The following is a 23316-nucleotide window of genomic DNA, read 5'->3' as shown; positions in this document are numbered from 1 at the left end:
TTAAAGGAGCTCAGTGGATTAAAAAGTATAATAGGGAAAATTTTAAATGCAGATAGCTATGATCAGAACAAAGGTCCCAGCAACAATTCTTATTAAGCAGCCACTTTTATTCAGAAGGCTTGCAGAGCTCTCATGATTACTAAAAAACATTGCAAGTGAAGTCAAACTTCAAAGTAAATGGTTCTACTGGCTGACAATGATTAAAAGTAAGGTTCAGCTTCATACGTGGGCAAATAATCTATAGCAATTGTGATATATTTCCTGTACTTGGTTAACTGAAAAGAACTAAATCCTTCTTTTTTCTTCAGGTTGAATATAAAGACTTTCCAAAAAATAACAAGAATGAGTTTGTATCTCTTATAAACTGTTCCTCTCAGCCACCACTGATCAGCCATGGAATTGGAAAGGATGTAGAATCTTGCCACGATATGGTATGATGAATATTGTTGAAATGCTTTCTCTTTGGCCTTCAGTGAACTAAGGGATGCAGCGGATAGACCAAGGTTTCATATTACTGCTGGATAGCAATGAATTAAATGCTGTACAATTCCCTGGCTCATTTTTTTCTAATATTTCACAGGTTGCTGAAATAATTGATTAATAATACCAGAATCTAATCTAGATAACCTTTAAAAAGCTTAATATATGCTCACAATTTTGGTCTACAAAACCCACATTTTCTTTATCTTAATATTATTTGCATGAGCACATATTAAAGAAAAACATATGAAAAGGAACAGAAGAGCATATCAGCTTATTTTCTGTAACAGAATGGGCTGATATTTCATCATTATGGGAACTGTAATACTTGGGTTGACGTTACCAGACTTTCTGCTGGAATGGAATCCAAAATGGAAGAAATGCAGTTCACCATTAGATAGCAGGAGACACTCTAAATCTGTTAAGCTCCCTTTAAAAATAACATCTTTTATTAACAGTAGCTGAAATATTTCTTTGTGGAAGAATGAGTCTTCTGGACTGTAAACTGTAAGGGACTTTGTCTATAAAAGACATTACATATTGCTAACAATAGGTATACAGTCTACTATAATTTGAGAAGAGTTTTGTTCTTCTGGTATCCAGTGGTGACCTGAGTACTGACTGCAGACTAAAGTAATAGTTTGCAATATGTAAATACACTTAGGAAAACCTGATTTTACTGATTTTTATACTAAAAAAATTTTGCAGTAATTTTTTAATAGCTGTAATTTGATACAGATTTCTTTGATCTTTGTTGCTTAATTTTGACATTTCTCTACATCCTGCTGTAAAGAGCTCCTGTAAGACTAAGCACACAAGTCAGTGCAGTAGGTAGAAGGGAAAAGGACAGCCAGTTCGGAGCTTAAACATTGCGACTGGGCCAATGTGAGAACCTTCCTCTGTTCAGATATTCAGCTTTCCCTAATGCATGTGTCATAACTAATCAGGGATATTCTGAAAAGGTGCACCTGAAATGGATCTGAATAAAGCTAAAAAAAATTGTCAGTTCTCAAAGGAGGTGACTTACTTTTGCATTAGCCATGTCACATTGACTCTTCTTTTAAACAGTCACACATGCCCTATCTGTGTTGTATTTTTTTTATTCTTGTGCAGCTTGTTTTCATTTTCTGCAAAGGACTTTTTGATTCTGTGTACTTTAATATCCTTTGTCTTAAGCTCTGTACAGTTGGAGCCATTACTAATTTAATGTCTTTTCCCTTGATGTTAATAGTACTGCTGAATTAATTTTCCCCCGTTGCTAAAACAAATGCAATGGGAATCCCCTAGCCATAGCACCATTCTATTTTTTTAATGTAGCAAGGTGAAATTCTACACTATTGCATATTTTTCCACCATAATTATTCATCATAAAAAGTTTATTACCAAAATTAGAACATTTACTTTGTTTTAAGTGAGTCCCAGTCTTGCTTTCACTAAATTAATGAAATGGACTCAGATTGAATTGCTGAATGCTCTCTCTTTTCTTTAGGCTGCATTGAATATTTTAAAGTTGCTGTCTGAGTTGGACCAACAAACCACAGAGATGCCAAGAACAGGAAATGGACCAATGTCTGTGTGAGTGTGACCCATTGACTTTCCCTTGCATTCATGGAAACCTCTAACCCTATGATGTTGTATAAACAAATAAAATGTGAGGGTTTTTTTCTTTGCCAGAAAAGTTAAAATGCCAAGGGCTGTTGGCTTCTTCAGAAGGATGAGAGGGTAGGTTTTATGATCAAGCTTGTAATTTTCATGTGTCAAATGCAAATTACTAAGCAGGAACAAGTGCATAAAACATAAGGGCTGTGATACAGAGCAATTTTGACTGTGATCCCTCTGCTTAAACTATTTTTTTACATATACTTGCAAATAGTGTGACTTTTCAGTGTGTTTAAGTGTTGTAGCTGCTCCTCTCTCCCTAGAAATCTTCTGTATGTGTTGTGGTTTAACCCCAGTGTTGTGGTTTAACCCCAGCCAGCAACTGAGCACCATGCAGCTGCTCACTCACGCCCCCCCCCCCCCCCCCCCGTGGGATGGGGGAGAAAATCGGGAAAAGAAGTACAACTCGTGGGTTGAGATAAGAATGGTTTAATAGAACAGAAAAGAAGAAACTAATAATGATAACACTAATAAAATGACAACAGTAATATTGAAAGGATTGGAATGTACAAATGATGCGCAGTGCAATTGCTCACCACCCACCCACCGACACCCAGTTAGTCCCCCAGCGGCGATTCCCCCCACCCCCCACTCCCCCCAGTTCCTATACTAGATGGGACGTCACATGGTATGGAATACCCCGTTGGCCAGTTTGGGTCAGCTGCCCTGGCTGTGTCCTGTGCCAACTACTTGTGCCCCTCCAGCTTTCTCGCTGGCTGGGCCTGAGAAGCTGAAAAATCCTTGACTTTAGTCTAAACACTACTTAGCAGCAACTGAAAACATCAATGTTATCAACATTCTTCTCATTCTAAACTCAAAACAGCACTGTACCAGCTACTAGGAAGACAGTTAACTCTATCCCAGCTGAAACCAGGACACCCAGCCAGCAACTAAGCATCATGCAGCCATTCGCTCGCTTTCCCCCACTCAGTGGGATAGGGGAGAGAATCAGGGGAAAAAAACAACCCAAAACTCGTGGGTTGAGATAAGAACAGTTTAATAGAACAGAAAGGAAGAAACTAATAATGATAATAGTAACAATAATAAAATTACAATAATAATAAAAGAATTGGAACATAGAAAACAAGTGATGCACAATGCAGTTGCTCACCACTCGCCGGCCAATGCCCAGTTAGTTCCAGAGCAGTGATCCAGCTCCTCCCCCCAGTTTCTATACTGGGCATGACATCACATGGTATGGAATATGCCGTTGGCCGGTTTGGGTCATCTCTCCTGGCTGTGTCCCCTCCCAACTTCTTGTGCCCCTCCAGCCTTCTTGGTGGCTGGGCATCAGAAGCTGAAAAAATCCTTGACTTGGTATAAACATTACTTAGCAACAACTGAAAACATCAGTGTGTTATCAACATTATTCTCATCTTAAATCCGAAACATAACACTATACCAGCTACATCAACTCTATTCCAGCCAAAACCAAGACAGTATGTAAAACGTAAACAACATATAGGTTTCACAGCTTCTTTTCAGCAGAAACATGGAGGCGTTGCAAATTACTCCCTTTGAGCAGGAAAAAAAAAAAGTTTAGCCTCTCATTTAGATAATAAGCTGTCAAAATGGTAGAATTAACAAAGTGCTATTTGATTAAAAATGGAGGTCAGTTATATGGAAACAAAATGTTATATGCACCTCAAATTCTTTGTATCTGATTTAGAAGCATTGTATTTGTGGAAATAGTCTTTTATCTCCTAAGTGACAGGTGTTTTCTCATTTGTAGATGTGTGAAACAAGAAATGGAAAGTGACCCTCTTCTCAAACCGGCTAACTCAAACACTTTGGGACAAACACTGGACAGCACTGCCTAAAAAAGGCTTTTGACTGGACCCAAACCTGAAAGCACCAGAGAAAATCAAATGCTTCCTATTAATGTAACCTAACTGTTTTAGAGTGCTACAGTCTTTACAACCTACTGTAGTGTCTAAATCATAACCGTTGCTTTTTCTTCAAACAGTGATAAATTTTTAGTTTCATTATGTTGTTTTGATTGAAATGACACTATAAATTTTTCATTTAAAAGTTTCTTAATTGTATCTAGAACAATAGCACAGTTTAGAAACTTTGTCTTCTGAGACTGACATGTTATCTGTGAACTAACTTGGGAAGATCATATCCATGTATGTGGTTATTTTGTTTTTATTGAAATAGCAAAGTTTCACTGGAAACAAATTGTGTGCCCACCATTTTAAAAAGTCCAATATTTTCACAAACCTAGCTTAATTATCCAACGGTTGAATAAATTAAAACACTTTAGGAATTTTAAACTTTGTTTGATCATTTTTGGTTAATTTCTAGTTTTCTTGAGTGGGGGGTAGGGGAACCTGAATGCAACATGACTTTAAATGATCTCTGATCTATGTTTTAAGGATTGTGTGTATAGATGGCACACAGCTCACTACATTACAGGATATGATCTCAATGTAGTGCATATAAAACCGCAGATTGATTTTCCTTGAGTGCTTTATACTGTTTAATTACATCTCCATGTAGGGCTGAAAAAAATTACCTATGTTTATATATAAACTGTGTTGCTTTTGATGTTGTGTTATTGCGCACTGAACTGTGCGCAATAAAGTTTTTTGCATATGGTCCAGGTAAAGCACGATAGCCTTGCAAGTTAAGTACTGCTTCAGTTCATTGTTTACGCTGGAATTTTTTCTCCCCATGGAATGTAAGTAAAACGTAGTGTTTGTCACCAATAAATGGTAATACTAAATTTTTTTGGTTAATTTATTCTTGTATGCCACTACAGGGGCTGCTTTTTTATAGGATTTGTAATGCTTGTGATATAGTACGGGCAGTATTGTAAAGCTATGGAGTAACTGTACAATGGTTATCAATTACATATAAATAACTACTATTTAGTAATGTGGAGGATGTGAAAACCTGGCAAGGTCAAGGAAATTCAAAAGTAATGTGGGTACATTTTGTTATTTGTGCCACAGTGTGTTAGTGCAACTGTATTAATGGGAGCTTAAACTGAAGTTGTGATTATGACAAGAAACCTGGCACAACAGGTTGGTATGATTTCAAAGTTTAAGTCTCTACTTTTAAGTTTCCTTGTTTGCTTGTAATTTGAGTCATAACCTTGCCTTGCACTTAGTAATTTTTGGGGGGTAGTACTTTTCAAAACAAAACAAAACTTTCCCTCTAGAAACAAAAACTGGCACCGTAGACTGACACATGACAGTGTATTATTTGGATGTGAACTACGTTCAGTGTGTACTTAACTGGTAATCTGTAGCAGCACTTCCTAAACACCTGTTTGCAATGCGTGTAGTAACTCTTGTCATAGAAAGCAGTTACTGCATATGCTGTGTCTCAAAGCTAAATGTCTCGGCCATTTCATTTGCATTATCAAAAGCAATTGGGCCACATTAACTGCATACCAAATTTTATTGAATCAAGTTGGTTTTGATCATTACAAGTGAAAAACAATTGTAAATTTTTGGGGGGGGGGTGCTTTTCATTTGTTTGGTTTTTTGGTTTTCTGGTTTTTTTGGGGTTTTTTTTTGGTTTTTTTTACATTTGTAGAACTAAAATGCTGTACATTTAAAAATTAAAAGAAACTTGCTAGGCTGAGGCTTTGTATTGCAAATTCTTACAACTTAGACACTACTTACCAAAGAATTTATATTGGAAAACAGATACCACACTGATAGCGGTGTAATTGGTGTCCCTACCTTTATCTGCTGCTGCTTAGGAGTTGTCTCTCTGGATGGGACTAGAGCCTATTCTTCTGACTATTTTGCAGCATTCATTTGTTGATAATGCCGTGTTTCATATGAACCTGAATTAAGGTACTTTGTTATAGATACCTCTGTGTTCAATACTCTTAAATGCATCTATCATCCTGGAGGTGCTATGTAAGAGAAGGTTCTTTTGTGAAAGACCTTGTAATCACAGCCTCGTGATGGAAGACTTCAGGTCACTATGTGGATTCTAGGTAAGCCGAAGTGAGTTCTAGATAAAAGTGTGTTTTTCCCACAACACTATAATTGCTTGCTTTTTCTCTTGTCTCCTGTGTGCTTAATGCAGCAAAGGCTAGGAAGAATGATTACATATTATATGTAATCACCTGAAGGCTTTATCTGATGCTTTTGTTCAACAGATACTGAAGTGTTCTACAAAGAATACAAATATGAGAAAACTGAGGTGAAGGTGAAATTCTCTGACTGCAGTAGTCTAGCAGGCTAGTACTGGTATAAAGCATACATTTCTGAGTACTAGCAAAGTGTTGTCTGCAAGACACCTCACCTTTTTGGATTCTTTCTTTGAACCTTTTACTTTTGTTTTTGATCTTAAGAAACCTTTTGATGGCAAGTGAATGAGCTGGAGCTTCTGAATATGAGTATCAGTGTACATTAGCCCAGGCTTCATTTCAGTAACGATCCCATTATAGAAAACTGTAAGTAGAGGGTCTGTTCCAAAATTATTTTCTCATATTCAGATCTTAATTGGTTAGGGTTGTTCTCCCACAAGCACATTTTACCAAGCCTTTTTCTCCCCATTATCTTATTTGACTTTGCTTAAATTGCCACAAACATTTTAGTAAATGAATGCATTTTTTCCTATGTTTCCAAAAGTATCTGGCAAGATGGCAGTACTAATCTGAGTGTTCCGGGATCTGCTGTACATTTAGTAAATTGTGAAATTTTGCACTCAAAATACTGAGTTCTGTTCAGCTACAGAGAACTTCCCTTTAATCACTTTCAAATGGGAGTAAGGGGAACAAAGCATGTAGTCCCATCTATCAGGCTCATTAACTATTGTGCTAACAACTGAGATAGCGATCTTGTTTCTTTTCGGAATTTACCACATTATTGTCCCAGCCTCAAGTTTTATAGCCAGTGTTCTGCAAGTAGGGCTGCCCTTAGGCCACTGCTTCGAAGGGCAGAGAAAGGAGGTCTGATCCTAAGGGGCTTCCACTCCTGATTTAGTAACTTGTAACTGAGGGCAGTTCCCGAGGAGGCAGGTCACTGGGGGACAGCAGCTGTGATGTGCCAGGAGGAGTCATTGAATTTCAGTGCATTTCAGTCTTGTTCATTTGGACCTTTTTTTAATGCCTGCCCATCCTGCTTCCAAACATGGAGCATACAGGCTTAAAGGAAGTAGCTGAAGAATTTGGAAACCAGATTCTGGAAATAGTTATGTTCATTTTCCAGTCGTTCAGCTTGTAAATAAGATCAGCAGAGACCAGACAGCACAGGTAATACATTTTCCTTCACCAAAGAAAATGTCCTGTCTGCCTTCACATGTCTAGACTTTGAGAGACTCCAGTCTTCATGTTATTTTCTGGTATTGGAAAGATAGCAGTCATTACTGTTTTCTCAAATTTCAAAGCCTTAAGCCAACCTCTAAATTCTAGTAGCTTTTGTATTGCTTTCCTTCAAGCCTTTTCTTACTCAAACAAGTATACAGCTACACTTTAAATAGTGACTCTTGTCAAAAGAATGATACTGTGCCAGTGTTCTTTGAAGAGGTGCAGTCAAATGTCTCGTTGCAATGCCCCTGTATAATGTGCAAGAACCTGAAGAGTGGCTTTGTAGATGTGCTGGATCTGAAACCTGACAAATGAAGCTTTTGCCAGTGCTGGTTTACCAAGCTTAAAGGCTGCTGCTCAAGTCTCCTAAGTGGTGTACAAGAAGGAAGTTAGTCCGTGTTCATCCAAGGATTTTGGAATATTATCTGCTTTCTTGAATAGGTCAGTTTGCTATGCTTGAGAGAAAAACTGCATCACATAAAAGTTAAAGGGGAATAATGAAATTGGTCAGGAAATTTTTTTAAAGCACAATATTTTATTTGTTAGTAGGAAGTCCTGACTCCCCAAAGGAAGAAACATGACTTTTCATGATCCATCATTCTTGGTTACAGGTTGGAGATCGTAAAGAAAAGAAGGATTTGAGCAAAATTTATTTTTGGGAATGCTGACCTATAGGATAGCTAAAATGTGTCTACAGAATGAGAAGCAACCTGGATTCACTGTGATACCTGTTTGTTCCATAATATTAAAATACATTCCCATAACTTTTTGTTGGGTTTTTTTAGGATATAGACAGCTGATATTTCCTTAGGATAAATCCTATCTGAAAGGACTAGCCGAGTCTGGAGTCAGCAGGGTAGTTATTCTTGTTCTCAATTCTCTGGCCAAATTTTAGTAACATACATCAGAGTTAAATGTAGCTGTACTTGGAGTTCCACTGCAATTATTATGTTACCTAAGGATCAAACCAAAATTCTGTTCTAACCCACTGATCAAAGTTAAAAATGGTTTTATTCTGTCCTAACGTATAGAGACAAATGGTGGAGGTTCCAAAAGTGCCTCACTGCAGGAAGGGATAGGATGTGTGTATAGTGCTTCACTAATCTTCTGTTATAAAGAAACCATGTAATGGTTTACTGCTTTTATTTTGAAAGTCTGCAGATAGAAACCAACAGAAAAAGCGTGAATCAATGTAATATTGTCCTTAAGGGCTTCTATATTTAAGTGATTTTATTTAGACAACTCCTCTGTTTAAGCTCAAAGAAATGCTGCTGCAGGGGTGGTTACAAATCTGAAAATACTCAGCTTCACCTCTGTGGCTGTGACATGCTGTATTGCTTCCCTTTAGCTGCTGATTGGATCCATACACTTAATTAATACTCAGGAGCTTCTGAGCAAGAACCTGAACATCCCATGGAAGGAAGCTGGGGAAAAGAATTAAATTGTTAGAGCAAATTAAAATCTCTAGGGTATTCATTTAATCTCTGGATTAGAACTAAATAAAAGCATACAGATGGCGAATAATACTTATCCAAGAGTGTATTTTATTCTCTGACAAAACATTATTTTGTATAGGCAGTATCCTAATGCAACAAAATTGTATCTGCTTAGAAATGAAAAAATTCTAGCGCTTTTAAACTTTACTCATAAGCCCACTTCAAATTTCACAGTATTTTTTAACATCCTGCTAATAGATGATGTTTTAGATTTTAAATGTCCCATGTTAATGATACAGAAAATATTCTTCGGAGTATGCTTTCAGTACCTTCCTCTGCTACCACTCTTTCATTTATCTTTACTATTTCCAACCAAAAGATAGTCTTTTATGTTTAAATGCCTTTTTTTTTTTTTTTTTCCCCCTCTCTTCAGAAGGGAGATTAGTGCTCCTAAAGAAGGCAATCCCAACCCTGTGTTAAGGGACAAAACCTCTGATGTGTTTCATGTCAAAGTCCAAATGCAAAATCTGTTTGGGGACAACTGGGCATCTCTACAGACACACTAATCCCTATTTCCCATTTTTTCATGGGTGGAATCTCTCAAATTGCTCTTCTACCATTTTAAAGCCACAAGCAAATACATCACAGTAGGGATATATATTGTGGTCTGATTGCTAAGTATGGCTTTCATTGTTTTCACACAGTAGCTTGGTTTTAACCAAGACGACTATTTAGCTCTTGCCTAGAAAAAACAATTGGGAAAGGAAGGCATCACTGGAAAAATAAATCCATTGGTAGTTTGTTGTAAATAAGATTTGGTATAACTGTCCTACAAACTGCCACTGCATTTGCATAAGAAGTTTGTAAATTTCCTTTAAAGCTTGTTAAGTAGATACAGAGGAGCTTATGTATTAAAATGTTGAGACACCAAGTTATTTTAATTACTAAAGTGGATAAAAACTTGAAGAAAATATGCTACTTCAAACTCACAAAGGCTAAATACATTTAAATAATTGTCTCTTCTAAGCATTCTTAGCAATAACTCTGTTGTGCTTTCTCTTGTACTGTACTTCAAAGGTAACTGGTGTTTTAACTTCTTGTATTTCCATGTGCTAAAGGGCTGATGTAGAAATCCAATGCTGATTTTTATTTAAAAGAAAAAAAGTTATTTAAGAGCTTTTACTGTCTAACCCCTCTCCATTCTCCTGGTCCATAATTGTATGCAGATAGGGAAGATGTACCTAGATTAAAGTGATACTTAAACTGGGTCAAATGCAGACCTCTTGTCATTCATCAGTCAGCTGGATATAACTTCAGTGATTTTAACGGCCTTTCGCCACATGCTGAACATGGCGTGGTTTTGTTTAGGCTGGACATTAAAGCTAGTCCCACTTCAAACAAGCACGTGACAAGCGTTCAAACTGTGAATGTACACAAGCTTGCACATACAGCGTCTCGAAGTGCTTGAGCCCATGGTCCTCTGGGCTACCCAGGGAGGGAATGAACCCTGTGGTTCACAGACGTCACACAGATGTTTCCAAATTCCCTGTGAATGCTCCCATTACTCCCCATTTTCTTGTCGGTATTTTTTGTTGGCACTTTCTTCTGGCAAGCTAGTTTAGCCTTTAGCTGTGTGGCATGCTCACCCCTCCCTTCCTGCTAGTGATTTTACTTCATAAAGAGGCTTACTCTCTTACTGGTGTCACACAGCATCAGAAATTGCTGTATCCTTAGTACAAAGCTGTTAACAAGGCAGTTGCTCATCTAACAGGCATTTATTGTTTCCACGTTTTAAATGGTTTATCTGGGCTTGGAAATACTGCTAAAACATTTTGATCAATTTTAAGGCTAAACCTGAACAGATGCATAAAAGCAGCAAAGGACCCAGTCCTGCAAGGTGGAGTGCTCTGGCTCACCCTAAGACTCACTGCAATGGTAATACCCTAAAAATCTGCAGCATCCCTAAGGAAGATTTGTGTTCACCAGAAAATGAATGTTGGGATCTCTCCATAAGTGTGCTTTGTGTCCCCGGTGATCCATAGCTACCGACCTCTACACCTGCTGCTGTAAATAGGCCCAAAGTTCCTGCTACAGTCACAGTGTAGCTGTGATCCATTTCTATCATTTTTGGAAGGAAACCCGTGACAGTCTGTAGGAAGAAAAAAAAAAAGAGAACATCATTTATGTGGAAAAACACCTATTAAACTTGTAAATCTGAGTACATGTTCCTGCTGGGTCTCTTTTCCTGAAACTCAGCTGGGTCATTCAGTCTTCGTTTCTAGTTTTAGTTGCAGGCTAGAAAAATTCTGGCTCCACAACTAAACTATGGCAGTTTCTTTCTTACTGCCCTTTAATCCATTCTGTGAATTTTGTGTTTGGCATTTTTCATATTCCAGAAGACGAGTGTGTATGATTTGACAGATGCTCACAAAGATTCTTTTCAATACCCTGTCAGTGTGCTGTTTTATTTTGATTATCATAGTGCTCCATGGTGAAGTTGCTGACCCAACAGTTCAGAGAGATCTCTTCATGGCTTTCTTGATGCATACCTTTTTTTTTTTTTTTTTTTTTTTTTAATTCTATTACAAAATTTTATGCTGGAAAATTACAACCTGTATTAGAAATTTCCTGAATATTGGAGGCATCTGGTGCTGGGTTTTTAGTTTAGGTTATTATGTCAGGAAGTCAGAGATTACATCCCAATTAAAGTTTAGATTTCTTCATATTCGGTTCTGATTTAAAAAAAAACCCTGAACATAACAATGTAGCAGTTAGATGCTGGCATGTAAAATATTTAATCATCCTATGAGATTAACAAGGTCTTGTTTAGCAATTCAGAAGCATTTCTTCATTCATCAGGTTTCCCCTTCCTAGAGAAAAGAATGATTCTGTGCTAGCACTCAGTGTTGGCATTTAGAAGAAGCTGAAAATGTGTGCCTGTGAAGGCTGGCATATAATACAAAAGCATTCTTCAGAAGTTGTGGTACTTTTAAAAAAATGCGTGTGACTAACTGCCTTTTAACCTTTTACCTTCACTTTGGCCACTCTTGTAAAGTTAGACAGAGTAACTGCTCCTGCATGACTCATACAAGAGCAAACACAGGGACACAAGACTGGAGAGGCCCAGCCCAGCATGCTGTTGCCTGCGGCTGCAGTGAATAACCACCTTGTGCAAGAAAAGTAGGTAGCTGTCCTGCAGCCAAAAGTCCTGCTAATAGGCTGTGAAGCAAAGCTTTCACATGCTGGCTGCTCTGGCCAGCAATGCTCCATGGAAGAGGGCCCTCTGCAAGCAAGTAACAAGGAGAACTGGGAGTTGAGTATGTCCTGACTTCTACCACCTCTTGAGGAACTTCCAGAGTTCAGTGAGGCTTGCTACGAGTCCTGACTGAGCTGAAGAACTCATCTAGCTAAAGAGATTTTCAATGTGGTTCTGCCAAAGAGAATAAAACCCAGGGAAATCAAATAAATTTGATACTAAGCTCTGCTGCAGCTGTTTAACATCCCAGACCTTCCCATTTTTCCTTCCTTGCCAAGCTAGGCAACACAAATCACATTTACAGTTCCTTTTGCGTTGTACATGTGACATGGGTTTGCAGTGTAACAAGATTAGTTTTCCCTCTAATCCTCTTAAAATGTCCTTCCTTTGATTGTCTTTTCATCTTTTGGTGTTCTGGAACTTGGATTAATGGGATTGAGGTTTATTCCACAAGTCCTGTTTGATAAGCTGCTTTCAAGAATTAGTTGCCTACAAACACATTTAATTTGGAAAAAGCATTTTAATGGTAGCTGAATTATGCAGTGTTATGCCAAACATACTATAAGGCCTATATATGTACTTGCAGTATGTATGTCTGTAGATACTACTAGGCAAGGAGGTGAATAAAACAAGACAGGCTTACTCATTTCAGGGTGTCTGAAATCCCTCCTGTGGCTTCTCTAGGCAGATTTGCAGAGCCTTGGCTGTATGTTTGCAAACTAGCTGACAAATCAACCATGTGCCTTTTCTTGTTCTCATCACATTTCAAGCACTATCCTTGAACTGCCCCTTCCATTAGTCCCACAGGACGTCTTCACCTTGCCATCAGCTTGATCTGGTCCCCTTGTCACTGAATCCCTGTTTAATTAGTAAAAGCTTGATACGAAAGTAACAGCTGGATTGCTGAAGCACTAATGTGACAAGTCACACAATGCTAACACCTCATACCAGTCAGAGCGAGCAAGTGAACACCTATGCCTGGTGCCTGGGTGTAACCAGTGTGTATTTTACAAACAGAAAAACCCCAAAGAGTGCAGCAATTACACGATTTTGAGCTAGCCTAGCCCAGAGCTGCTTATTGCAGAACACACGGTTGTTGAACTCCTGTGTTTAGCCCAAAAGACCACCCTGCCTATGTAAAACTGCGTATGGCTTTGTGCCTTCCCCTGCCTCTTACACTCTGACTCTGTTTCAACCCCATCTCTTTAGTTGGTCTTATTCTAGTGAAAAGTTCCTACCTTCCCCAGGAGGTGCTGGGAGGGGGGGTCATGGCTGCAGAACATTTATTCCTGAATCATACGGTGGCATCCCCTGCTATACAGCGACCACTGGTGAGGGATGAAATGCTGTGCTTGGCTGACCTCTCTGAATAGATGTACACACTCTGAGTGTAGGGCACCGAAAATACCTTCAGTGTGTATTCAAGGATGTCATGTGGCAGGTCTCCACTAGATATGGATGACTGGAGTCACTCTCCAAGGTGAATTTATAGCTATAAAACCACTGCTCACGGCAGTGCTTGGGTTACCAAAATCACTGTACATGGCAGTGCTCACATTACAAGGCAAGCTGTTCTCATTCAAGATGCATCCTTTGCCCTCTATTCCATTCCTCGTGTTACTCAGTGGCAAACTACTTAACACAACATGATTTGCCTGTCTAGGGCCACCCAACAGTAAAATAACTGCTACTGTGATGTGATGGGTCCCCCAAACTGCAGTAGGCATCCCCCCAGTGACACAAACCTGAGCTGAAACCCAGTCACCCATCAGCAGGGAGCCTGAGCTGGCAGAAATACAGTGGTATAAGTGGGCAGTCCTTGAATTAATGGTTTGGGGGCTCCTGCTCTGGATTAAGGTTGGATCACAGGCTTGATGTTGCCACTGCATTTGCACATGCCTTTGGACAAGTCACTAAACACCTCTGACCCCGTTGGGGTTTTTTCTTCTTTGTAACAAGAAAACGAAGAGAAAATTAAATTTCCAAAGCCATACTCGCCGACGCTGGCAAAGCACGGTAGATGTACCCATGCCCCAAGCCTGGGGCACAGGCAGCACTTGCCCAGTTTCAATCTCCGGACCTCCCCTGCAGCGTGGCATACCGCGTGTACCGACGCCCACACCGGGACCCAGTGCCGCCCCGCGGTGCCGCAGCCCGGCGGTAGGCCTGCAGCCGCCGGCCCACGGCCACGCCGTGGGGCCCACGTCCGAGCGCGGGGACGGGCGAACCGGCTGCACCCACCCACCTACCCACCCGCCTTCACCCGTCTCCTTACATCAAGCCCCGGCACACCACCGGCCCTGGGGCGGGCTGCAGGCACTAACCGCGCTCGCCGCCACGAGGTGAACGGGGCCAGCGAGCAGCGGCGCGGCCGAGCGCGCCCAGCGCCCCGTCCTGCCCTCCACCGCGAAATGGCGGCCGCGCTACCGGGCGCACCTCACGCCACCTCTACCGGCTCCAAGCCCGCCGGAGCGCGCAGTGAACGACTCACGCCATCGCCTCCCTTAGGAGCGAGGGCCCCTCCGCGGGGACAGGAGGGGAGGGGAGGGGAGAGGAGGGGAGGGGAGGGCAAGACAAACGACCACTCCTGCAGGCTGCCCGAGCAGCACCGCCCAACATGGCGCTGGCTCCCGCCCTCCCGCCTCAGCCGCCTCAGTGCGGGCGGGGCCGGGGCGGGGTCGGGCGGCCCCTATAAAGGCCCTCGCGCGGGGCCCATCGATCTCTTGCTCCGGCGTGGCTGAGGTGAGTGCGGTTCCTGGGCTGGGCTCCGGGGGCGGTGTGGGGGGATGGCGGGTCCGGGCTTTCCCCTTCTGCCCTTTCCTGGTGGGGTCCCCACCCCGCCTTGTCGGGCTTCTGGCGGCCGCCGGCGTCGCCTCGTCGCCCGCCCGCTGAGGGAGCCGTGTGGGCCGGCAGCATGGCCGCCTCTTCTCGGCTCCGCCTCGGGGGCCCCGTCCCCAAGTGCTCTTCTCAGGGCTCCCGCCCTGTTTCCCGATGAACGGCCGCCCTTCCCGGGAAGGTCTTACACGAGCTCACCCGGACCCGCCGGGGAAGGCGGGAGCGTGGCGCGGCCGCGGCGGGTGTGCGGCGGTGGGGCACCCGGGGACTCGCTGGTGGAGATGATGACATTTTTTTCCCCGTCAGAGCGACAGTGTTGATTTCTCACTGTTCAAGCCAGATCGTGTCTGATGCACCAGAGGGCAGCGCCCGCTGTGTCCCACGCACTTGTGGGGCCTGGTGCTAACTGTTCCCTTTGGCTTTGCTCGCAGGACGCTGCCGAGGCGGAGGGTGCAGAGCCTGCGGGAGACCTGATGGGCGGCAGGGTCAGGCGTGCTGTGAGGACACTTGCCCGGTTTGCTCCGCAGAGAGAAGGGGGGGTTAAGGGAATCTTAGTAGATAAAACGCTGCTTAATAATTATCTAGATTGCTGTGCAGCCCAAAGAATCAAGCTGATAGACAGTGTTTAATGTTTTGCCAATTATTGTATAAACTAACTGAGGCAAGAAGTCCTGCAGTTCCTCACAAAGGACAGTTCCTGATCAGGTCCAGAGATTTGTCTTAAGAACCAGCTAAAACCGACCCTGAGGTTCGGATAGGAGCCAAGGAACAACCGAGTCTGCGCAAGAACAAGAGGTTACTAGTGGTGACGAAGAGGAGTCGTCTGACTTCATCTCTACGACCCCTGACGACCACCACAAGGAGGCACTGCGCAAGTGCAGTCAGAAGGAATTTATGAAAATGACTTCTTGGGACTAATTTTAATGCGAAGCTGGGATAGGTCATGCATATGTATAGATAAATTGAGAAACCTTATCTATATGTAATACTTGGCTGTATAAGTTTGAAGCAAGTTGCTGCGTTAGGCGCACACAAATTTAGTGGGACTAACCCCCCATGCCGCCCAGTGCTGAATAAACATACCTACTTTACAATCTCATAGATTGTGAAGTCTGTTCTCCGCATGTCAGTTTGGTGAGCCAGGCAGGAGACTCTCCGCTTGGCTGTGGGATCGACTGTGGAGCGGACGCCCCTAGGCACGCCCCGAGAACTTCTCTCGGAGGAGCCTCCGCTGCCAGCCGCTCACCGCAGGAGCAAACAACAACCTTCTGAAGCCGTGGACTAAACGGTATGTTTTATAAGGGAAGCCTGTAAGTCATATGTGTGGCCGGGGCAGCTGGTAAATCACGCTGAGACGCCTGGTGTGCAGCATAGTCTCCGTATGGGAGGAGGGTACCCTGTATACTAACAAGGGGATTTGCTGACTGATAGGGCCGCCGCTAGCGATCTTGGGAGCAGATTGAGCAAATCCGAGGTCACTGCTGCATCCCAGTGCTGGGAGACAGGATGGACCTGCCGATGGTTGGTATATAAGAGGCAGGAGGAGGGTAAGCGGACCTCCTCGCAATTGCACTTGGTATATCTTTATATTTGCAGCTGTTGGATGGATATTAACTTGGATGATAAATAATATAATTTGAATACCTGGGAATTTTATGTTAATGTTTTTGTCTTTGTGTTTAGATAATTTGTGAATGCCTCTATATGTTGATGAAGGAACAGGGCGAAAGGAATCACTCCTTCGGTGGTTTGGACTTGAACCTTGGGAGTATTTGAATGAAAGTGGGCATTGGATAGAAAGGGGAAACGACCACTATTATTTAAAGGGAGCATATATTACTCCTGCGGGGTGGAAAGTGGCTTTAGACTGGGAACAGCCTTCAGACATATCTATAAGTTCCAGTGTTGGTGGACAAATGGGGGTAATTCCCTGCTTTACATGTGGGCTTGTTTTTAGGCTATATGAAATTTGGCACCAAGCTTGGGTTTTGTTGAAGTGCAAATTTTGTGGGAAAAGGTGGTATTGTATATCCAGTAGGCGGAAGGCAGAGTGCCCTAAGTGCTTTCCCCAAACCCCACAGTTTCATAATTGGGAAAGAACCCAACAAGAATCTGAAATAGTGACGTTGGTGTGTGGAAAGGAAAATCTGATCCCAGAAATCTGGGATGTATGGGAAGAGGACTGGGAGAAAACTATAAGGAAGTGTAAGAAGCGATTTGTGTGGAAACTCACTAAAAGAACTAGCAAAAGCAAAAGTGAGAATCAATAGAAGAAGTTATAAAATGGGTAACACTCAAGGGGGAATTTTGAAGAAGAGTCCTTTAGGGTGTGTACTCTCTCATTGGAAAGATTGTCGGGACTGGAGGTATGGAAAGCAAGAAAACCCTTATTAAATGTTGTAACCAATGGTGGCCTTTGTATAAATTGGAAAGCAAAGCTAAGTGGCCACTCAATGGGTCATTTGATTGTAATACTCTTTTGCAATTGATGTTGTTTTTAAGGAGAGAAGGGAAGTGGGATGAAGTCTCATATGCAGATATGGTTTTTTACCCTCCAAAATCATCCGGAGTGGCAAAGGGACTGTGGGATGGTACCACCACAGGACCCCATGGTACTCGCACTTGAGCGAGAAAATAACAAAGAGCTTAGAGGTGAACTGAGGTGGTGTTGCTCGGCATGTAGTATTGGATAAAGGTGTACTAAAGCAAACAAAATTCACCAAGTACCAGAACAAGATCTAGCTGATTTGTTTAAGCCTCCCCCTCGACCACAGGGACAGGATGCGGACTCGGACAGAACTTCCACCCCCCCGGACAGTTCTGTATCTTCCCGTACTAGGAAGAAATCTGCCCCAACAGCCTTACAAGCGCCTCTCCGAGAGGCGGTAGGGCCTGATGGCAGGATGATGCTAATCAAGGTACCCTTTTCCACCACTGATTTAGGGGAATGGAAAAGGGCTGCAAAGGATTACAGGAGTGATCTGGTAAGTGTAACCAAACATTTTCAGTTTATTGTAAAACAGCATAACCCTGATTGGAAAAACATATAGCTATTATTAGCATATATGACTGAGACAGAGAAACAACTGATTTTAAAAACAGCAGGGAATTTGGCTGAAGATCATTATAGGATTACAGGAGGGGACGTTAAGGAATATTTCCCTCTCCAAGATCCAAAGTGGGATGTTAATAGATCTGCACATATGGAAAAACTGCAGGAGTATCAGGAGTGGATCTCAAAGGGAATGGAGGGGGCAATCCCCAAGACTATAAATTGGTCAGCTTTATATGCAGTCAAACAAGGTCCTTCAGAGTCCTCATCCAAATTGCTGGATCAACTGAGGGATGTAATGCACTGCAGCACAGCACTGGATCCTGGGTCAGAGGTAGGGATACAACAATTAGTCTCCCTGTTTTGGGGTTAATCCACAGGGGATATAAGGCGCAAACTCCAGAAGTTACACCCTACGGAAAGTAGAAATTTGGAAGTATTGTTGGATGAAGCATGGAGGGTATTTAGTAATAGAGAGGAAAAATATAGACAAGGGCAAAGGAAACTAATGGGAGTCATCCAGGAAGAGGAGGAAAAGAGGCCTAGATGAGACATGTCCCGACTAGGCAAAGATCAATGTGTTTTGTGTAAGAAATTCGGTCATTGGAAAAAGGAATGTCCAAGGAACAAGGAGAGGGGGTGAAGCAATCAGACAGGAAGAATGGTAGCCCATGTGAAGGAAGATTGACGGGGACCTGGGGAATCTACCCTAGCGGATCCACTGGTTATAATTAAGCTAGGGAGGAAACAACAAGAGGTAGAATTTTTGGTTGATACAGGGGCAACATATTTGGTTTTGAATCAAACCTTGATGCCCCTGGGAGATGATTATGTCGTGGTAAAAGGGGCGACTGGCCAAAGTGAAAAGGCATATTTTTGTAAGCCTTTAGAATATAAATTAGGAAAACAATGGGGCATCCACAAATTTTTGTATATGCCTAACTCCCCAAAGGCACTTTTGGGAAGAGATTTGTTGGAACAATTGGGGGCAAAGATTGTATTTGAGAAGGGAGAAATTACTCTGGAGGTAAAAGATCAGCAATATATCTAGATATTGAGTCTAACTTTAGCCAGTCTCCCCTCAGAAGGAAAAATTAGCGAGGAAATCTTAGATAGGTATACCCTGGGGTATGGGCCACTAATGTACCTGGAAGAGCGAAAAATGCTCCACCTGTTGAAGTCAGGCTCAAGGAAGGCTGACAACCGGTAAGAATTAAACAATATCCCCTAAAGAAGGAAGACAGGGAAGGAATCCGGCCGGTAGTAGAAAAATTTTTGCAATTAGGATTATTAAAAGAGTGTGAATCTGATTTCAACACCCCTATATTACCCGTTTGGAAACCCAACGGGTCATATCGGGTGGTCCAGGACTTATGGGCTGTGAATAAGATAACTGAGGACCTTTACCTGGTAGTGGCAAATCCATACACCTTGCTGACTGTGTTGACACCCAAACTAACCTGGTTTACTGTTTTAGACTTGAAGGATGCTTTCTTTTGCCTCCCTCTCCACGAAGCCAGCCAAAAATTATTTGCATTCGAATAGGAAAACCCCAAGAGTGGTCAGAAGACCCAGCTCACTTGGACGGTGCTGCCACAAGGATTTAAGAATAGTCCTACCATTTTCAGCAATCAGCTTGCGAAAGACTTAGAATCCTGGGAAATCCCATCTGAGGAGGGAAAACGGTTACAGTATGTGGATGATATCCTGATCGCCACCAAAACAGAAAACAACTGTATGACCTGGACGGTGAGTCTGCTAAATTTCTTGGGGCTCCAGGGGTACCAGGTATCTAAGAAGGCGGCCCAGGTGATGCAGCCCAAAATGAATTATTTGGACTATGAAATTAGTGCTGGACAAAGAACTTTGGGACAGGCTCACAAAGAAGCAATATGCCAAACCCAGAGACCTCAGACGGTGAAAGAGTTACAGACTTTTCTGGGGATGACTGGGTGGTGCTGACTGTGGATCTGTAACTATGGACTGCTTGTTAAACCACTGTATGCACTAACAGCCACTGAGCAGAAACACCTTGAGTGGAATAAGGAAACCAAATGAGGCTTTGAGCTACTGAAAAAGGCTTTGATGTCAGCCCCGGCCTTAGGACTCCCAGACATGAGTAAGCCGTTTTTTCTTTTCTCTCACGAGAAGCAGGGCATTGCCCTGGGAATATTAGCACAAGATCTGGGTCCATATCAATGGGCAGTTGCCTACTTCTCTAAGCAGTTAGACGCGACTGCAAAGGGTTGGCCTGGATGCCTGCGGGCAGTTGCAGCTGGGATACTGAACATACAGGAAGCCTGGAAGTTCATTCTGGGCCAGAAAATGACCGTTTTGGTGTCCCATACAGTATCAGCAGTACTGGAAGCAAAGGGTGGACACTGGCTCTCTCCACAAAGATTCCTGAGATATCAGGCTATACTGGTAGAACAGGACGATATGGAGATCGTAGTTACTAACATTGTCAACCCAGCTTCTTTCCTCAGTGGAAACACAGGAGAACCGGTGCATCATGACTGCTTGGAAACCATCGAAGCAACATATGCAAGCCGTCCGGACCTGAGGGACAGCCCTATGGAAAACGGAGAAAACTGTTCACAGACGGAAGCAGTTATGTCTTGAGTGGTAGGCAACATATGGGATACGCCATTACCACCAGTCAAGAAGTAATAGAGTCAGGGCCATTGCCCATGAATACCTCTGCACAGAAGGCAGAAATAATTGCCCTGACCCGTGCCCTGGAATTGGCCCAAGGCAAAGTTGTCAATATTTATACAGACTCGAAATATGCCTTCAGGGTTGTACATGCACATGGAGCAATCCAGAAAGAAAGAGGATTATTGAACTCTCAAGGGAAAAATATCAAACATGCAGAAGAAATCTTGAAGCTATTGGAGGCTGTCCAACTTCCTGAGAAAGTGGCAATCATGCACATTAAGGCACACCAGAAAGTGAGCTCAGATTTAGAAAAAGGAAATGAGCTGGCGGACAGAGAGGCAAAACAAGTAGCTAAAACAGAGGTAAAAACAGAAGGGGCTCTAGTCCCCGACAGGAGAATCTCTCTAGAAGGTAAGCCAGAGTATATCAAGGAAGATCAGAAGCTTATTACAGATCTAGAAGGGTCATATAATGAAGAGGGGTGGGCTCATACCCCACAAGGGAAACTAATCATTCCCTCTTGCCTACTATGGTATCTAGTATGGGAGGAACATAGGAAAAGGCATTGGGGAACAGAGGCTTTGTATAAACATTTAATAAGAGAAATTGTGGCCAGAAATTTATACACCACGGTGAGACAGGTGACTCAACAGTGTGACCTTTGCCTCCAGACTAATCCTAAGAATACCCCCAGGCCAGAAATGGGCCAAATTGGGAAAGGCAATGGGCCTGGACAACAATGGCAGATTGATTTTACAGAACTTACAAGAAAAGGGGGGTATCAATATTTATTAGTATTAACTGATACCTTTTCAGGTTGGCCAGAAGCATTCCCAACCAGAACAGCTAAGGCTCGGGAGGTAACTAAAATATTGGTACAAGAGATAATACCATGTTTTGGAGTTCCAGCAACTATATCCTCTGACAGAGGACCACATTTAGTCTCAAAAGTGGTACAACAAATTAGCTGCCATTTGGGCATAGATTGGCAGCTTCATACCCCATATCGCCCTCAGCTGAGTGGCCAAGTGGAAAAAATGAACCACTTAATTAAACAGCAAATTGTGGAATTGGGACAAGAAGCAAACTTGGCCTGGCCTCAGTCTCTTCCTTTAGTCCCTTTGCACATATGAACAAGACCAAGGGTGAAGGAAGGACTGAGCTCCTTTGAAATCTTGTATGGATGACCCTATGGAATACAGAGAGGGATGTCCGTACAAGCCGGGGATGAAATTATGACTTCCTACGTGGTGGCATTGGGCAAGCAGCTCAATAGAATCAGAAAGCATGTGATTGGGACTTGGGGGAGAGGTTTAGATGGATCTGTGCACAATATACAACCTGGAGATTATGTATATATAAAGTCTCTTACAGAAAAAACTCTGGAACCACAGTGGGAAGGCCCGTTCCAGGTACTCCTCACCTCCTTTACAGCAATCAAGATCAAAGAACAGAATGCCTGGGTACATCACACTAGAGTAAAAAAAGCACCACGAAAGGTTTGGACCTCTGAAGTCCAGGGACCCCTGAAGCTCAAACTGCAAAGGTAGAATGTGGATTAAGATCTGCATAATCCTGCTAAACCTACAGGCGATTAGCGTAGCTGCTTGGCAAGAGAATTCGTCTGTACAATTGACACAGAACATTACTCAAATTATAAATAAGACTGATTGTTGGGTTTGTACCCAAATGCCAAGGCATTCTGGTCATGGAGTGCCCTTGATAGGTGTCCCATTGCCATTGAATGTCTCTTGGACAAATGTTACTTTCTGGAAAAATACTACTCTCAGGAAAGATCCCCAAGCCAAGTGGGGCCAAAGGTTGGAAATGAAAACAATAACGGCCAATACCTCAGGAGACCGTTGCCTAGTAAGCTCAGGGAACGGTACGTTTGTTGGGGAATATTCAAATTGCAATAAATCCATCTCATTGAACATGACAACTATTGACCCAGCATTTCAGTTACTTAATTACACTGGCCTCCCGGTTCTGTTAGGAACAGGGTGGTATTGGTTATGTGGTACAGCAGCCCGGAAGACTTTGCCTCTGGGGTGGCAGGGAGCATGTACTTTAGGTGCCCTGGTCCCCAACATTACTATTATTGATAAAACAACACAAAATCCCATGAGAAGAAAATGAAGAGCCACTTCAATCAGAAACCGAAGGATGAGTAACCCCTTAATAGAAAGGCCGACAGGCTATCATAGCTTCATGCGATGGCTAATCCCATCTCTGAGGGTTAGTGAGTTAGAAAAGGCTATAGTAAACATCTCAGCTGTAATAGAGATAATTGAGAATAAAACCATAGAAGCTATTGGAGCGCTCCAAGAAGAAACTATTTGTTTATTGAAAATAGTATCACAAAATCATATGGCTCTAGATTTATTATTAGCCTCACAAGGAGGGGTATGCACAGTGATCAATGTTAGTTGTTGCATGTATGTAGACCAGAGTGGGTGAATTACTGATGACTTATGGGAGATAAGGAAACGAGCAAAAATCCTACATGAAGTAACTCAAGATGACACCTCTTGGGGATTTTCTGAGCTGTGGGAAAAGCTAACCTCTTGGTTACCAGACTTAACATGGTTAAAGCAATTGTTTGTCACTGTGATAATAATCATCCTTTTGTCTATAATACTTTGTATAGCAGTTTGATGTGATT

General features: G+C 42.4%; 3 protein-coding genes, 2 long non-coding RNA genes and 1 other non-coding gene across 10 annotated transcripts in view; 5 read left to right on the top strand and 1 right to left on the bottom strand.

Annotated features, from left to right (window-relative positions):
* The window catches only part of STAU1 (staufen double-stranded RNA binding protein 1), a 34558-nt gene extending 29691 nt beyond the window's left edge, over positions 1-4867 (top strand). For 4 of the 5 annotated variants that reach the window (XM_030007944.2, XM_030007943.2, XM_030007946.2 and 1 more), the window contains 3 exons: positions 309-431; positions 1970-2055; positions 3872-4867. In XM_030007944.2, the coding sequence (XP_029863804.1) occupies positions 309-431; positions 1970-2055; positions 3872-3959 (297 nt within the window). In that variant the 3' untranslated portion in view covers positions 3960-4867. Of the gene's footprint in view, positions 1-308; positions 432-1969; positions 2203-3871 lie in introns of all 5 variants that reach the window. The other variant, XR_003922560.2, reaches the window with a different exon arrangement.
* Positions 4868-8610: 3743 nt separating this feature from the next.
* Positions 8611-14497, bottom strand: LOC115338903. Its single transcript, XR_003922562.1, has 3 exons — positions 14382-14497; positions 10901-10999; positions 8611-8838 (listed from the first exon to the last, which is right to left on the bottom strand). It is a non-coding gene; the product is annotated as an uncharacterized LOC115338903 (long non-coding RNA).
* A 234-nt stretch (positions 14498-14731) lies between these two features.
* LOC121233219 lies at positions 14732-16592 on the top strand. The gene is made up of 2 exons (XR_005932142.1): positions 14732-14848; positions 15373-16592. It is a non-coding gene; the product is annotated as an uncharacterized LOC121233219 (long non-coding RNA).
* Positions 15213-15301, top strand: LOC115340011. Its single transcript, XR_003922892.1, has one exon. It is a non-coding gene; the product is annotated as a small nucleolar SNORD12/SNORD106 (small nucleolar RNA).
* A 3760-nt stretch (positions 16593-20352) lies between the features above and the next one.
* On the top strand, positions 20353-23070 carry LOC115338901. Its single transcript, XM_041122798.1, has 2 exons — positions 20353-21062; positions 22026-23070. Exons 1-2 carry the CDS (start codon positions 20630-20632, stop codon positions 22199-22201), a joined length of 609 nt encoding a protein of 202 aa, XP_040978732.1. The 5' UTR covers positions 20353-20629; the 3' UTR covers positions 22202-23070.
* LOC115339888 (somatomedin-B and thrombospondin type-1 domain-containing protein-like) overlaps positions 23065-23316 on the top strand; it is a 39517-nt gene continuing 39265 nt past the window's right edge. The window contains exon 1 of the mRNA XM_041122796.1: positions 23065-23075. The gene's annotated coding sequence lies outside the window, so the exon portion shown is untranslated. The remainder of the gene's footprint in view (positions 23076-23316) is intronic.

This window comes from Aquila chrysaetos, chromosome 3 (genome assembly GCF_900496995.4).
Source record: "Aquila chrysaetos chrysaetos chromosome 3, bAquChr1.4, whole genome shotgun sequence".
NCBI lineage: Eukaryota > Metazoa > Chordata > Aves > Accipitriformes > Accipitridae > Aquila > Aquila chrysaetos.
The sequence above is the reverse complement of the archived record's forward strand: the minus strand, read 5'-3'. Positions and strand labels throughout refer to the sequence as shown.